The 13,216-nt window shown below is 55.2% G+C and overlaps 2 protein-coding genes across 12 annotated transcripts in view; one reads left to right on the forward strand and one right to left on the reverse strand.

Annotated features, from left to right (window-relative positions):
* Window positions 1-2,219, forward strand: part of MAP3K4 (mitogen-activated protein kinase kinase kinase 4) — a 139,980-nt gene extending 137,761 nt beyond the window's left edge. For all 7 annotated transcript variants that reach the window (XM_043457299.1, XM_043457302.1, XM_043457303.1 and 4 more), the window contains one exon: window positions 1,632-2,219. In XM_043457299.1, coding sequence (XP_043313234.1) covers window positions 1,632-1,652 — 21 coding nt within the window. In that variant the 3' untranslated portion in view covers window positions 1,653-2,219. The remainder of the gene's footprint in view (window positions 1-1,631) is intronic.
* Window positions 2,220-9,009: 6,790 nt separating this feature from the next.
* The window catches only part of AGPAT4 (1-acylglycerol-3-phosphate O-acyltransferase 4), a 126,376-nt gene continuing 122,169 nt past the window's right edge, over window positions 9,010-13,216 (reverse strand). For all 5 annotated transcript variants that reach the window (XM_043457309.1, XM_043457308.1, XM_043457312.1 and 2 more), the window contains 2 exons: window positions 11,272-11,470; window positions 9,010-9,562 (listed from right to left, as the gene is read on the reverse strand). In XM_043457309.1, the coding sequence (XP_043313244.1) occupies window positions 9,468-9,562; window positions 11,272-11,470 (294 nt within the window). In that variant the 3' untranslated portion in view covers window positions 9,010-9,467. The remainder of the gene's footprint in view (window positions 9,563-11,271; window positions 11,471-13,216) is intronic.

A 13,216-nucleotide genomic window follows, 5' to 3' on the forward strand; every position in this document is an offset into this window, starting at 1 on the left:
TTTTTTCTTTTTTCCTTTGGCAGGTGTTCATTGCAGTTCTCCTTGACCCATGTTGGTGCTCTGAGGGGCGCTTGGGACCGTTAAATGGGATTTTCAGGGGGACGGGGTGAGACAGTTTCCCTTCAGAGTATGCAGTCTGCGTGAGTGCAGGGTTGGTAGCAGCCAGTCTCTACCGAGGGAGCAGGGACGGACCGAGTACCGACCGAGGGTCGTGTTAGAGCCGTGATGGTGGAACGTGTGCCACGTTGTAGCATCACCGAGGAGAGGACTTTCATCCCGTCAGGTGACCCCAGCTCCTTCAGAGTGAGATGCCAGAGCCGTTGGGGAGGGATTAGCCAGCTCGGGGAGCGGAGGCAGGAGTCCGGGGGACAGAGTGGAAGGGAGCCTGGCTCCCGAGAGGGCGAAGCCGGGTGTCAGAGAGAGCTGTCGGGGCACAGGGTGAGGATGGTGGCCATCGATGGCGCCGGAAAGTAGACAGGAACCGAGAGAGGGACGTCAGTTTTGTTGGAAAGCACGACACGATTGTTGTGGCGGCAGGAGATCAGTTAGGAAGCTGCTGACACGGCCAGTAGGCTGCGAAGGGAGGTCAGGGGTGATGGATCAGCTACACAGTCCCTCCTAAAGGAGATCAGTCCTGGGTGTTCATTGCAAGGACTGATGTTGAAGCTGAAACTCCAATACTTTGGCCACCTGATGTGAAGAGCCGACTCATCGGAAAAGACCCTGATGCTGGGAGGGATTGCGGGCAGGAGGAGGAGGGGTGACAGAGGATGAGATGGCTGGATGGCATCACCGACTCGATGGGCATGAGTTTGAGTAAACTCCGGGAGTTGGTGATGGACAGGGAGGCCTGGTGTGCTGCGGTTCGTGCAGTCTCAAAGAGTCGGACACGACTGAGTGACTGAACTGAGCTGAGAGGTTAAGGGGGGCCGTGAGTGTGTGACTGATGGGTGTGGAAGGAGGTGCGTGGGGGCAGGAGCCCAGGACGGCGCCAGGCCCTGCTCGCGTCAGCAGGTATCGGGTTCTGCTCACCAGGACGGGTCAGGAGGGCCACTGGCTGAGGGTTGGGGCCGGGGGTGATGGTTTTCTCTTTGGTAGATGCGGTTTAAGGTGTGTTTGGACACCTGCTGGGGGTGTGTAAATAGTCTGGACTGGCACTCAGGAGAAAATAAGGGTAGGAGATAGGCTTGGAGACAGAAATATTGCTGGGAGAGTATTTGGAGAAGAAATGGAAGGAGAATGGAACCCTGGAGAAAACACTTACAGGCCCTGGTGAGGGGAGATGAGGCTGGGGTGGTGACATCACTCCTGGGGGAGCGAAATCAAGGAGCCAGTAGCTCTGTTTACTGTGTAGATACTAGGGGTTTGTAATTAAATAAAAATGTGTTTATTGTTTATGAGGCATATAAACAAGTTTTCTTGACTTGACCTTGTACAGATACACCCTGACAGGTGCTGTCAGTAGTAAGTAAAGCCGGAGCTTGGCGGTGACATCCCCCTGCCTCGGTCACGCCTCTGCCCTGGGCCAGGCTCACTGCCGGAGCATCGGGGGGCGCCGGTGATGACTCACCCGCAAACCTGGCGCGCGGCACGCAAGAGTGGGGCTCAGCGCTGTCCTGCCTTCCTCACAGGTCTGCACGGATGAAGAGTGAAGCGGACACGTCTGGGGCCTGGCAGAGTGCCTGTACTCGGAGAGTCCCCGCGATCACTACTGTATGTAACGTTTCCACGAAGACCGCGCCGAGGAGCGGCGTCGGCCCCTCTGACCCTCCGAGCCGGCCGGCTGCCCGGTGACGGGCGTCCGCCTCCTGCTGCTCCCGTCCGCGGCCCGGGGCCCCCCGAGAGCTGGCGCCCGCCTCCTGCTGCTCCCGTCCGTGGCCCGGGGCCCCCCGAGAGCTGGTGCCCGCAAGGCAGAGGAGCTGCGTGCCAAGTGCCGTCACTACTGTACACGGACCCCGCCTCCGTGCCCGCCGGGTCCCGCCGATGGAGAACTGTGGCATCAGTGTGATACCGTCGACCTTTCTAGGTCCAGAAGCAGTTGCAGTGTTAGCAGGCGTCCCGGGCCTCGTTGTTAATCTCCTTTTTTGTCGAGTGCACTGACTGAACCCTTGCCTTTTTTTGTTGTTGTTGGCAAGCCACAGGTTTGTTCTGCAAAAGGACGATTCATGAAATTTTAAGAAAAAAGGTTCTTTTTTCAATAAATGGTTTATTTTAGGAAAGCTGTTATATTGTCTCTCAGTGGTTATCAGCTTCCGAGCCAACATGTTATCTGTACAGAGGTCTGCCCTTGTCTCTGCCGTGTCCCTCAACGGAAGGGGCGCTGTCAGGCCTGCAGGGTCTAGAGTCTCCTCGCCACAGAGCGGGAGAGAAACGAAACACGAAGGACGTCGGAGGCCCTTTCAAGTCTTTGGATGTTAACTGCAAGTTCAGAGTAGATACAAGTTCAAGCCTTGTTATCGCATGTTGGGCGCTCAGTTTTATTTTTAAATCAAGATGTATAGGTGCCGGGTCAGTGTAAATACTGCTGAATAATATCTTGACAAGAAAGCGTCTTTTTTCAGAATGTAAATATTTCAGCAGTTAGTTTTCTAAAATAGCCCAAACTATCTATTGTTGATGGTGTTCTTTTATTTCTTTTTTCTATTAAATTTTTTTAAAAGATTGACCTTAAAGCTTCCTGAAATCTTTTTAGCGGGTATCTGAAGCACTCCTGACACGTAGCAGCTGACTCTGGGCAAGTGCCGGCTGAGGCACATTCTGTCTGTGTTCACCTTCCCTCCAGGGCGCTGATCCCCTCAGCACAGAAATTAATGTCCCTGAGAAAGGAGGCGTAACAGAAGCATTTGTAATGTCATTTCTTTAAAATGACCCTCGGAGGGATGATTGATGTAACATAAAGCGTACGGTGCAGTGATTTTTAACACAGGTACGTAGTTGTACAGCCTTCATTATGATCCAGCTGAGAAGAATTCCGTTTCTCCAGAAGAACGCTCATGTTCGTTTGCAGTCAGTCGCCCCTCAGCCGTAGGCAGCCGCTGAGCCATCTACTGGTTCTGTAGGTTCACCTGCTCTAAACATTGAGTATAAGTGGAGTTTTAGACTGCGCTCTTGCGTGCCTGGCCTCTGTTACTTACAATGATTCCAAGGTTTGTACATGTGGTGGCACTGTGTTAATTACGCCGTTCCTTTTTACTGCTGAGTCTTATTCCATTGCATGGATATACCACGTGATTTATTTGTTCATTGACTGCTTTCACTTTTGGGGATGCAAAGAATGAGGCTGCACCGAACGTTTGCGTCCAGGTCTTTGTGTGGCTCTGTATTTTCATTTCTGTTGAGAGTGGAACTGCTGGCTCATAGGGTAAATCCATGTTCAGTTTTTTAACAAACCGTCAAACTGCCAAAGTGCGGCTGCGTTGACTTACATTCCCAACCAGCAACACAGAAGGTTCTAGCTTTTCCCAACCCTCGCCAACTCGTGACACTGGCTTTTATAGTAGCCCTCCCAGTATATGTCAAGTGGGGTCTCATTATGGTTTCTCAGCGTGGTTCTGATCTGCATTTCTCCGACCGCGGTGAGCATTTCTTGCGTGTGTTGGCTATTCGTCTTCTTTAGTGGTCTGTGTGAATTTTTTGCCCATTTTTGTATTGGGTTACTTGTCTTCTTACTAAGTTGTGAGAGATGTTTATACATTCTGGATACAATCAAATACCAGATATTTGATTTGCCAATGTTTCTTTCCCCACAGTCTGTGGCTTGTCTCTTCACATTTTAATGGCTTCTTTTGAAGTACAGAAGTCTTAAATTTTAAAGTCTGGCTTACAGGCTGCTGCTTTATTGCATGTGCTCTTGATACCATGACGTGACTCAAGGTCATGAAGTATTTATACCTATATTTTGCTCTAAGAGTTGTATAGTTTTAGCTCTCATATTTAGCTCTATCATCTGTTTTTAATGTTTATATATCATATCAGATAAAGGTCCAAGTTCACCCTTCTGCATGTCAATATTTATTAGACCTTGCATTCATTTGTTAAAAAGACGTTTTTCTCTGTTGAATTGTTTTGGCGTCCTTGTTGAAATCATTGAACACAAATCTAGGGGTTTATCTCTGTACTCTGTTCTGTTCCATTGATCTGCAGAGCTGTCTTCTGTAGAACCCCACTGTCTGAATTAATGTAGCTTTGTAAAGGAAGTTTTGAAGCTGGGACGTGTGAGCCCTTCAACTTTGTTCTGCTTCCTCAAGATTGTTTTGGTTATTCTGGGTCCTTTGTGTTTCCCTATGAATTTCAGGATCAGCTTGTTAAACTGTCTCCACCTGCGCCCCCACCCCTGCCACGCCCAGCCCAGCCCAGCCCAGCCCCCGCCAGAGAACAGATCTGCTTTGGTGAGAATCATGTTCTTGTCATGATTTTGACCTTAGCTGGCAATAGTCATTCTTTTAATTTATGGTGTTTCTTGTGGGCTTTTCATAAATGCCATGTATGAGGTAGAAGACGTTCCCTTGTTTTCCCAGTTTATTGAGTTTCTATCATGACTAGAGGTTTGACTTTGCCCATGTTCTTTCTGCCTCTGCTGAGATGATCAGATGGTTTTGGTGATGGAAACTTCTATGCTGTTTGGACTGCTTCGCCCTCCCTGTAGCCCAGCAGCCTCTTAAGTCCCAGCCTCATCCTGACTTACTGTGAAAGGGTCGCCCGCCCTCTGTCCTGGGTGGTCCTCTAGTCACATGCTCCAGCGGCCTGCCATCTCATCACCCCACTTGTTCGCTTCTTGGGTCAACTATTATAAATTTCAGAAGCACAGTTCTTTCCATACATTAGGTGATTTTTTTTTTCTTGGTCCATTCAGATCATTCCTGTTTTGAGTGACTTCCTCACACATGTGCAGCCTTAGTGGTTTCTGACCCACCTTCTGAATGGATTGTTTTTCAGCACCCCAAACTTTGTATTCATACCACTTACTTCATTAAAACTCAAGGGAACATAGATGCTAGAAATTTCAAAACTCTCTAGTCACCCCCACATGTGAAACGAGACTGTGTAAAAAAAAAAAATTAAAGGTAAAAATTGTACAAGTCTTTCTCAGTGAAAAGCTTCACCAACAGCCCTAGGAGATATTTTCTAGATACTGAAAAGGTCTAAGTAAGTGCTTATTATTATTTTTTAATTAATCCATTACTCTAATATTAAAATAGGACAAGGCTGCAGGGACTGGGGAATGCCTCATTTGTAGCTAGTTATCCTTTACTGGAGAGACCCTTTGCTTTTTTTCCCGCTGATAACTGAAATTCGCAGTGGTGACCAATTTCACTTTGGCCTCACTGCTCGAGAAAGGTTTCTATTTTTACTTTAGTAAAAGGCGTCAAAAGAAGACAATTGAAATTCAGTTATTAAAGCCTCTAAATCCGTGTCCCTTCGTGACTGACTGCTCGCCGTGACACTGTCCGGGGGGGTGGGTACGGCGGTGGCAGGAGCCGGCCTGCCCCCTGCAGAGGTGACACCACGCTGGCTGTTGAGGGGAAGTTGTGTGTTCTGCTGTTCCTGCCCAGAAGAGGGGTCATCTCCAGCAGCCACGCGTCGGAAACAGACGCCAGGTGGTAGCAGGCGCCGTGCGTGGGTCTCAGCTCTCCCAGGTCTAGAGGTCCAGGACTGTGCACTGAGCCTGTTCTCGGGGGGTGCCCGGTGGGACAGGAAGCCTGGGGCGTCTGCAGCGCTCGGTCTCCGCCTAACGTGGTCGGAAGCTCTGAGACACTCACGCCAAGGATGCAGGAGCCTGAGACGCAGCCTCGGAGCTTGGGACGCCTGCTTGTGCATCGTCGCCGGGTCCGCGCTGCGGCTCAGGTGACTGGCTGACAGCCGAACCCCCCGGCCTTCTGTGCAGGGTGGGGGTCATCTCAGAGGGCAGAGGGACCGGCTCCTGGAGGCAGGGCCCCGAGTCAGGGAACACGAGGGTCCCAGCTGCTTCATCTGGTGCTCTGGAAACAGCAGGAGGGGCCGCGTGGTTAAGGCGTCAGAAACACAGCTGCTGAAGATGATGCTGACGCGGAACAAGTCAGCCTGAGTGACCGGCACGCAGTCAGCTGGACAGTCACGCTGGCGGCCGCCCTCCTGAGCAGCTCTGGCGCAGGTGGGGAGGTTGGCAGCAGCGGCTGCAGGCGGAACCGTGGCCCCCGCGGGCCTCCCGTGTGGCCCCAGAGGATGCGCTCCTCCCACTCCGACCCGGCAGCGCATTGGACAAACGCTGGATGGAACCTCCTCTTGGGAGCGGGGGACGGGTCCCTCCAGTCTGCCTTCCCATGTCCGTCCACCATTACGAGTGAGTTCTTAAAGCCTCCGAAAAGCCTTGTCTGTTTGGCTTGGGGGCCAGCCAGGACACTGCTCGCTTCTCCAGGAGGAAAACCAGAAGCCGCCCGGGCCCTGTCTGTGTCTATCACAGCTGTTTCTACATTCTGGTTGGACAGGTGCTGGATTGTACATCTAAATCACTGTCTTTCAGATCCGAAAAGCGCATCTAAAAATCTTTAAACATCTGTAGCTGCTTTTACTCGGCCCTCTTTAGAGAATGATATTCCAGTAATGCCGTGTGACCCTACAAATAAAGCAAACTGTGTTTTCTCTACGAACAATAAAGAGGTAGTCAGCCAGCTCAGAACATGCACCTGCGCTTTCTCCACGTCAGTCACAGAATGGTCCACTTCCCTTAAACCCATCTCACACGGTTGGTGTTTTTTAAATCACTTGGTGGGCTGGGTTTCCTGGAAGAAGTGCATTCAGCGCCCCCTGCCTCAAAGCTGCAGGCCTAGGACGCGGCTCCTAACACCCGGGAGGACCCTGCACCGACCTCCAGCATGCAGCAAACTTGGCATCTTCTCTTCCACGCCGGGTCTCTGAGCAAGGCCGACCTCACCCGCCATGGAGACGTCAGACGGGATGTGATGCTGCACTCCGTCTTCCGCCGCTCGGGGACAGAGGGGCGGCTTCACACCCTGGGAACCAGCACCGCTCCCTGCTGAAGAGGCCCTGGCACTTACGAGACCCTGAAAGCGGGTTAAGGGACTGGGGAAGGGGTGATGCGTCTCTCCGTGGCTGTCTCTGCCATCTCGGGACCGGTGAGGAGCAACGGCCAGGTAGGTCCCGTCCCGCCAGACAGAATGTTCGCTCAGGGAAGAGTGAACCTGTGAAACGCTGGTCAGGGTCCCTGCCGGCTCCCCACACTCTGGTCCTAAGGCACTGTTAGCAGGAGCACCGTCAGTCCTTCCCGGGAGAACGTAGTGCCCGCCCTCCCCTAACCGGGACCCTCAGATCTGCGCTGTCAGCAGAACTGTCCGTTTGCTCGCCGCTTTGTGTTTGGTCCCAGAGACAAGTTCAGAAGAACGCTGAGTGCCTGTGGGGCCCTTTCACATTCCAGGCAGAAGGTGTGGGTGAATGCTATTAGGGCTTAGGTTACTGCTGCTGAATGGGAAGATGACAGGAAAACGAGGCGGTTTTGGACACCCCAAGGTCATTTAATTTCTGAACGTTTTGTTGAGACACAGCAGCATGGAGGCAACTTTCCAATTGTTCTAATCCTTCTTTGTCTAATGCTGTGGGGTTCTTAACGTGTGCTCACATGTATGGCCTCGTTTCACCCTTGAGATGACCCAAGAGGTGGGTGTTATCACCCCTATTTGCCAGTTGGAAAAACAGGGTCTTGGAGCAAATGAGCTGCAGGGTTTGAGCTGTGCCGATGCTCCTGACGGCTCTCCTGTGTCTCCCAGGGCGCTGGGAGGGCCCCATCCAGGTGGGGGGTGACAGGTGCACACCCGAGCATCTCTGCCCGGGGGAGGCTGCCCTTGCGACCCCCGCACCCGGCCTGACGCAGGGCGGGAAAGGCATCGGGTCTCCTGCCCCGCCCTCGGGGACACCAGGAAGTCAACCCAGGTGGGGGCCTCACGGCCCCTCCCCTCCCACAAGCACACCAGCGTGTCCCCTTGTCACCCCTGCGGTCCTGTCTCAGGGCTGCCCCATCCTCCCTTCAGCAGGAAGCTCCTCTTAACCCCTCCCGCAACATCACTTGTGCCGGGTGAGCGCTCCGTGACTTAAGAGCGAACCTAGGACGTGACTTGGAACAGAATGAGCCTTTACACAGTATCTGGCCACCGTCTATCCGGGACAGCTCATCCCGTTACAGAGCTTCAGCAGAGCAGCAGTAAGGGCCGGGCGGCATGGAGCGGCCCTTCCCCAGCTCCATGCACGGACCCGGGAGACCCGGCGCGCGCGGCGGCGTCTCAGCCTGAGGTCACGCAGCATCCGGTTTCCCATCGTCCGCCTCCGGAAATATTGCTGCTTTTCTTCGCTCTTCTTTTGCACCTGGCGTCTGACGGCTGGCCACAGTTTGCCGGAGCCCTGTCCGCGGACTGTTACTCCAAACGTGGCCATAGGTGCCACGGCGCGGAGCTCCTCCGAGTCAGGGGAGTCTGCGCTTCCAGAAGGAAGGCGGAAGCCGGGGGGACGCGGGGCCTATGTCCGCTCAGTCCGAGCCTTCGCAGAGGGGCACCTGGGCTCCTGCGTACGGCCCTCCAGTAGCAGTGAGCCTGCACTGGTTTGGGGGACCCGATTCTGCTCGCTATGGGGATAAACAGAGGACGCCAGGCCATCTCTCACATCCCTGCAGGACTGCTTGCCTTCATCTCAGTGTTCAAGACGAGTCTGCTCCTCGAGGAGGGAATCCAGGGAGCGGGCGCATCGTCATGATTCAGGCCGGACAGACTCCACCGCAGGGCGGCCGGGGCGTCCCTGGGTCCCGCATGCGTGCCCGGCTAGCTTCCCGGCACCTGCCGTCTCCACACAGCCTCACAGGCTCCCGCCGCCGGGAACCCACCTCCTCCAGCCACCCGGCCTGCCCTCTGCACCCCTGCCCCCAGCCCCCAGCCCCCAGCTCCCTCCTCGGGAGCGCTGTGTGGTCCGGGACTCCAAAGTGCAGGAAGGGGGTCTGAAGGGAGAGGGGCGCTGTGTGCACACACCAGAGAGAAGCCAAACACTTTAATTTTTTGGTTTTTTTGGGAGGCATAATTTAGTCATCTTACCAAAGTGTCTTTCACTCTGTAGCGAGCCAGGGTTAACAGAAAACTCAGCACCAGAGGATGGCAGGGAGCCCCCCACCCTCTGAGGTCCCCATTTCTGCCCTCCCCCCGCACCTCAGATACCCTCGGAATGAGCCCACTCAGCACGCCTCACTCTCACGTATGTTGTTAACACACACGTACACGCACGCACACAGACACACGGAAAGAACGAGACCCGAAGCCCACTAAAGCGTGCGGGGGAAAGATGGAAGGACATCCTCCCCCCGACCTGATGCTGAGACCGCAGCCCCTGCCTCCCCAGCAGGGGCTCCCCCAGCTTCGTCACTGGGTCCCGCCCAGGGTGACGGCGGTGTCCACCAGTCCCCCCAAGGTCCCCTTCGGGTGGTGACATGTCCCGGGTCAGTCGCTGTGTTTCTGCTTGCTGTCCATGTTGCCATAGGCAGAGCCCTTGTCAATTTCCGTGACGCCGATCATCCATCGGACCCCCATGGAAGCTGCGGAAACAGGAAGGGCAGGTCAGAGGCCTGTGGGGACTCCGGTGGGCCCTGCCTGACGGAATAAAGGCGGGGAGCTCTGTGAATCTCAAGCATCAGCTGAGAGCTGGCTGACCCCGGGTGCTTTTCACCATCCCCGCCTCACAGTTACCCTTGAGCGTGGGGCCGGGGTTCTAACTGGGCTAAGACACATTAAAAGAGAACAAGGCTGTTCTGTATGTTGTTTCAATCCTTGGACAGTGGAGCTGAGCAGACTGTGGTGGGCTGTATCTTCCGGTGCCCATCCCTCCAGAGGGTTCTTTCGTGAATGCAGTGCAACTTACAGGCACCCTTCAGCAAAGCGTAAGGACTTACCTGGACAGTGCAGGGGCTCAAATAGCTATTTTAGTTCCCAGCATGTCTCAACACGGCTTCTGGTGCAAGTTTCAGAGCAGCAGACAAGCCGCGTCCCTGCCTGCCTTTTCTCCGACAGCGGGATTTGGCCCAAAGAGATAAAAAGTGTAGGATGCAGGCGAGAGCCCAGTTTAACCACCAAGAAGCTAGAAAACAGGATACGGAGGCAGGAGCTGCGGTTTACGCGCTCCCTCCAGAGAGGACAGACGCAGTGGGCTCCTTGGGTGCGGGGACCATGTCTACCTCAGTCCCCTTGATGAGCCTGGCACCCATTACAGCCTGACCGCACAGTCCGTTTGCAGTAGGCGTGTAAGAGTGGATGGAGGGGGAGTGGCTGAAACCTCAGTTTCCAGAGCCTCAGCATCCTGTCTGTGAACTGTCACACCAGGGACCCGATGGGGACAGGGGTCCACCCAACCTACGAGGCTCACAGAGTCCGTGGGCCCGTTAAAATGGGCTGCCTTCAGCCTGGGGCCAGCTCTGAACACCAGACCCCTGCCCCAGTATTAGAACTTTGCTGCAGAGTTGATGGCGTCGTGGAGCGAGCCCGACTCCAGCGGTGAAAGGCTTTGTGAGAGGACCAAGACACAGTGATCCAGGGAAGGGGGAAGCGAGGCGCAGCTCAGGGGTGATGAGGCCTTGGGGAGTCGGTTCCTCCAAAGCTGCAGGAGGCGCCCGTGTCTCCAGCCGTCACCTGCGGGGAACCCAGCCTCCTCCAGAGGGCGCTGCCTTCCTGCTGCTGCTGCGCAAGGCAGGGTCCATCCCCTCCACCGGGGCCTGGAGACCACAACCCCCCGGAAACACGGCAGGCTGACCTGCACCCGGCCTGTGTAGTGGGAACTGGCCGCCCCCGCCGTCAAAAAGCAGCAGTATCCAGGGAAGCATGGGCCGTGGAGAAACAACAGCCCTTTGAAACAACACCCAGGTCAAAGCCCGTAGCGATGAGTCAAAGGACTGAGCTGACCACCACCTCCACGCGGCAGCCAGCCGAGAAGTGCCCACGCCGACTTCCCCCAAAAAGGTCCAGACCTGCTCTGAGTGGCAAAGAGCCTTTGTCGCTTCCTGCTGGGACCCAGGAAATGGTTTTCTTGCAGGTGAGGAGGAAGCGATTGTGACTAGAGCCCTCTGCAGCGGCCGGGAGCTCATCTCCGGAGGGGATGGCTCCCCCTATGCACAGGGCCCCGTGCACGCACCGGGAGGGTGCGAGGCGGTCCGCCAGCCCCGGGATTCAGGACTCCGATCGGGGTGCTCCCCTCCTCCAGGGCCTCGTCCTCCCCCGCCCCCAGAGGCACCCGCCCCCCGCCGGCCCGACTCACCCACGAAGAAGACGAGGACGAAGCTGGCGAGCGTCAGGGAGGACCCGCTGCTGACCATGTTGACGACAAAGCGGAAGAAGGGGTAGAGGAGCAGCGAGGCCCAGAAGAGCCAGTTGACGAGCGTCCAGGGCCGCCGCGGGGGCACCACGGGTGTCTCGGGGAAGGTGCCCGTGCGGGAGTACTCCTCCTGGAAGGCGTCCTGCGGGCACAGGGCTGCTGACCGCCTGCCGCCCGGCCACCCCAACCCAGGCCCGCTGGGTCCCACCCTCCCCAGCCCAGTCGAGGCCACGGGAGTCTCCCCAGCTCGACCCAGATACCCTAACAGCATCCCGGGGCCGACAGGGAGCTCGCCCAGCAAAGCCCATCGGTGGTCCAGACGGCCGGCTCACCCATCGCGGCTCGGTTCTCCAGGGAGTCGAGTTTTCTAGAGAAATGAGCTCCCATGCACCCGAACCCTCTACCTTAAGTGCTGAATTTTGATGCTAGACCAAAATACCAAAAAGTTTAGTATTAAATACTAAACTTTTATCCACTTGAGAAAGAGAGGTCTAAAGTCGGCCATACTCGTCTTCTTTCCCAACCAAGATGTACCAGAAGATGCCACTTTCCGACCTCCCAAGGTCGTGATTAAAATGAATCCTCAGATGGGCCGCTTTGGAAGGAGCACCTCTGGCCCTTCTTGGGCAGTTCAGGGGCTCTGCACGGTGGCTCCTTCCCGCCCCCCAAACCCTTGCCCCTCTTCAACTTCCCTCCTGGGTCTCCTGGAGGGTGGGGGGGAAGTCAAGAGGGGCTCAAGAAAAGCACGTGATCAAGCAGTTGTAAACAGACAATGGACCGTGTGCGGAGTGTCCCACCCTCAAGAGGTAAAGGTGGGCTTCCCCGGTGACACAGCGGATGGGGCCTCCCTGACAACGCAGGGGACAGGGATTTGACCCCCCAGCCTGGGAAGATGCCACAGGCCACGGAGCAACCAAGCCCATGCACCCTGAGGCCCCTGCCTCACAGGAGGAACCACCGCGATGAGAAGCCCACGCACAGCGAAGAGCAGCCCTCCTGCTTGCGGCAGCAAGAGAGGCGTGTGCAGTAGCACAGCAGGGAAGACCCAGCACAAACCAACCAAAAAAAGAGGAGGTGAGGGAGCCACAGCCGGTCCGCTAAGCGGAGGACTTCCTTGGAAGTGACAGTGGCGTGTGGATGCCCCGCAAGATGGTACCTAGCTTGCCAATGCCTCCCGTTCCACTTCCTGCCAGAACTTGGGTGATTTTTCTCATCCCGGTGAAGCCTGGTAACAAGGGTGCAGTGGACTGGAAGTTTGCACCTGCCTCCCTGAATTCCTATGCTGAAATCTTAACCCCAAAGATGAAGGGATGAGAACACCCTTGTGTTATAGGTCATGAAAGCGGAGTCCCCACGAATGCGGTTAGCACCCTTATGAAAGGGATGCCCGGAGAGCCGTCTCGCCCCTCGACCGTAAGGACGCAGCATCGTGGACGACGGCTGTGACCAGAATCCAACCACGCTGGCACCCTCATCCTGAACTCCTCAACATCCAACATCCAGAACTGAGGGGAAGAAGTTTCTGCTGTTTATAAGCCACCCAGCCTGTGGCGCTTTGTTTTAGAAGCCTGACTGGACTAAGACAGGAGATGATACTTTTGTGCCTTAAAAAAAAAAAAAAAGCTTTATTGGGGTGCATTTACATATCATAAAATTCACCCATTTAAAAAATGGGCGAGTTTTCTTTTCTCGAATTTTTTTCTCCAATAGCCTTGATAGTGCTTTTCTATTGTAATAATGGGTTCCCTGGTGGCGCTAGTGGTAAGGACCCCGCCTGCCCAAGCAGGAGACATAAGAGCTGCGGGTAAGATCCCTGGGTCGGGAAAATCCATCCCCTGGAGGAGGGAATGGCAACTCTCTCCTGCCTGGAGAATCCCAAGGACAGAGG

This window comes from Cervus canadensis, chromosome 33 (assembly GCF_019320065.1).
Source record: "Cervus canadensis isolate Bull #8, Minnesota chromosome 33, ASM1932006v1, whole genome shotgun sequence".
In the NCBI taxonomy this organism is placed as follows: domain Eukaryota; kingdom Metazoa; phylum Chordata; class Mammalia; order Artiodactyla; family Cervidae; genus Cervus; species Cervus canadensis.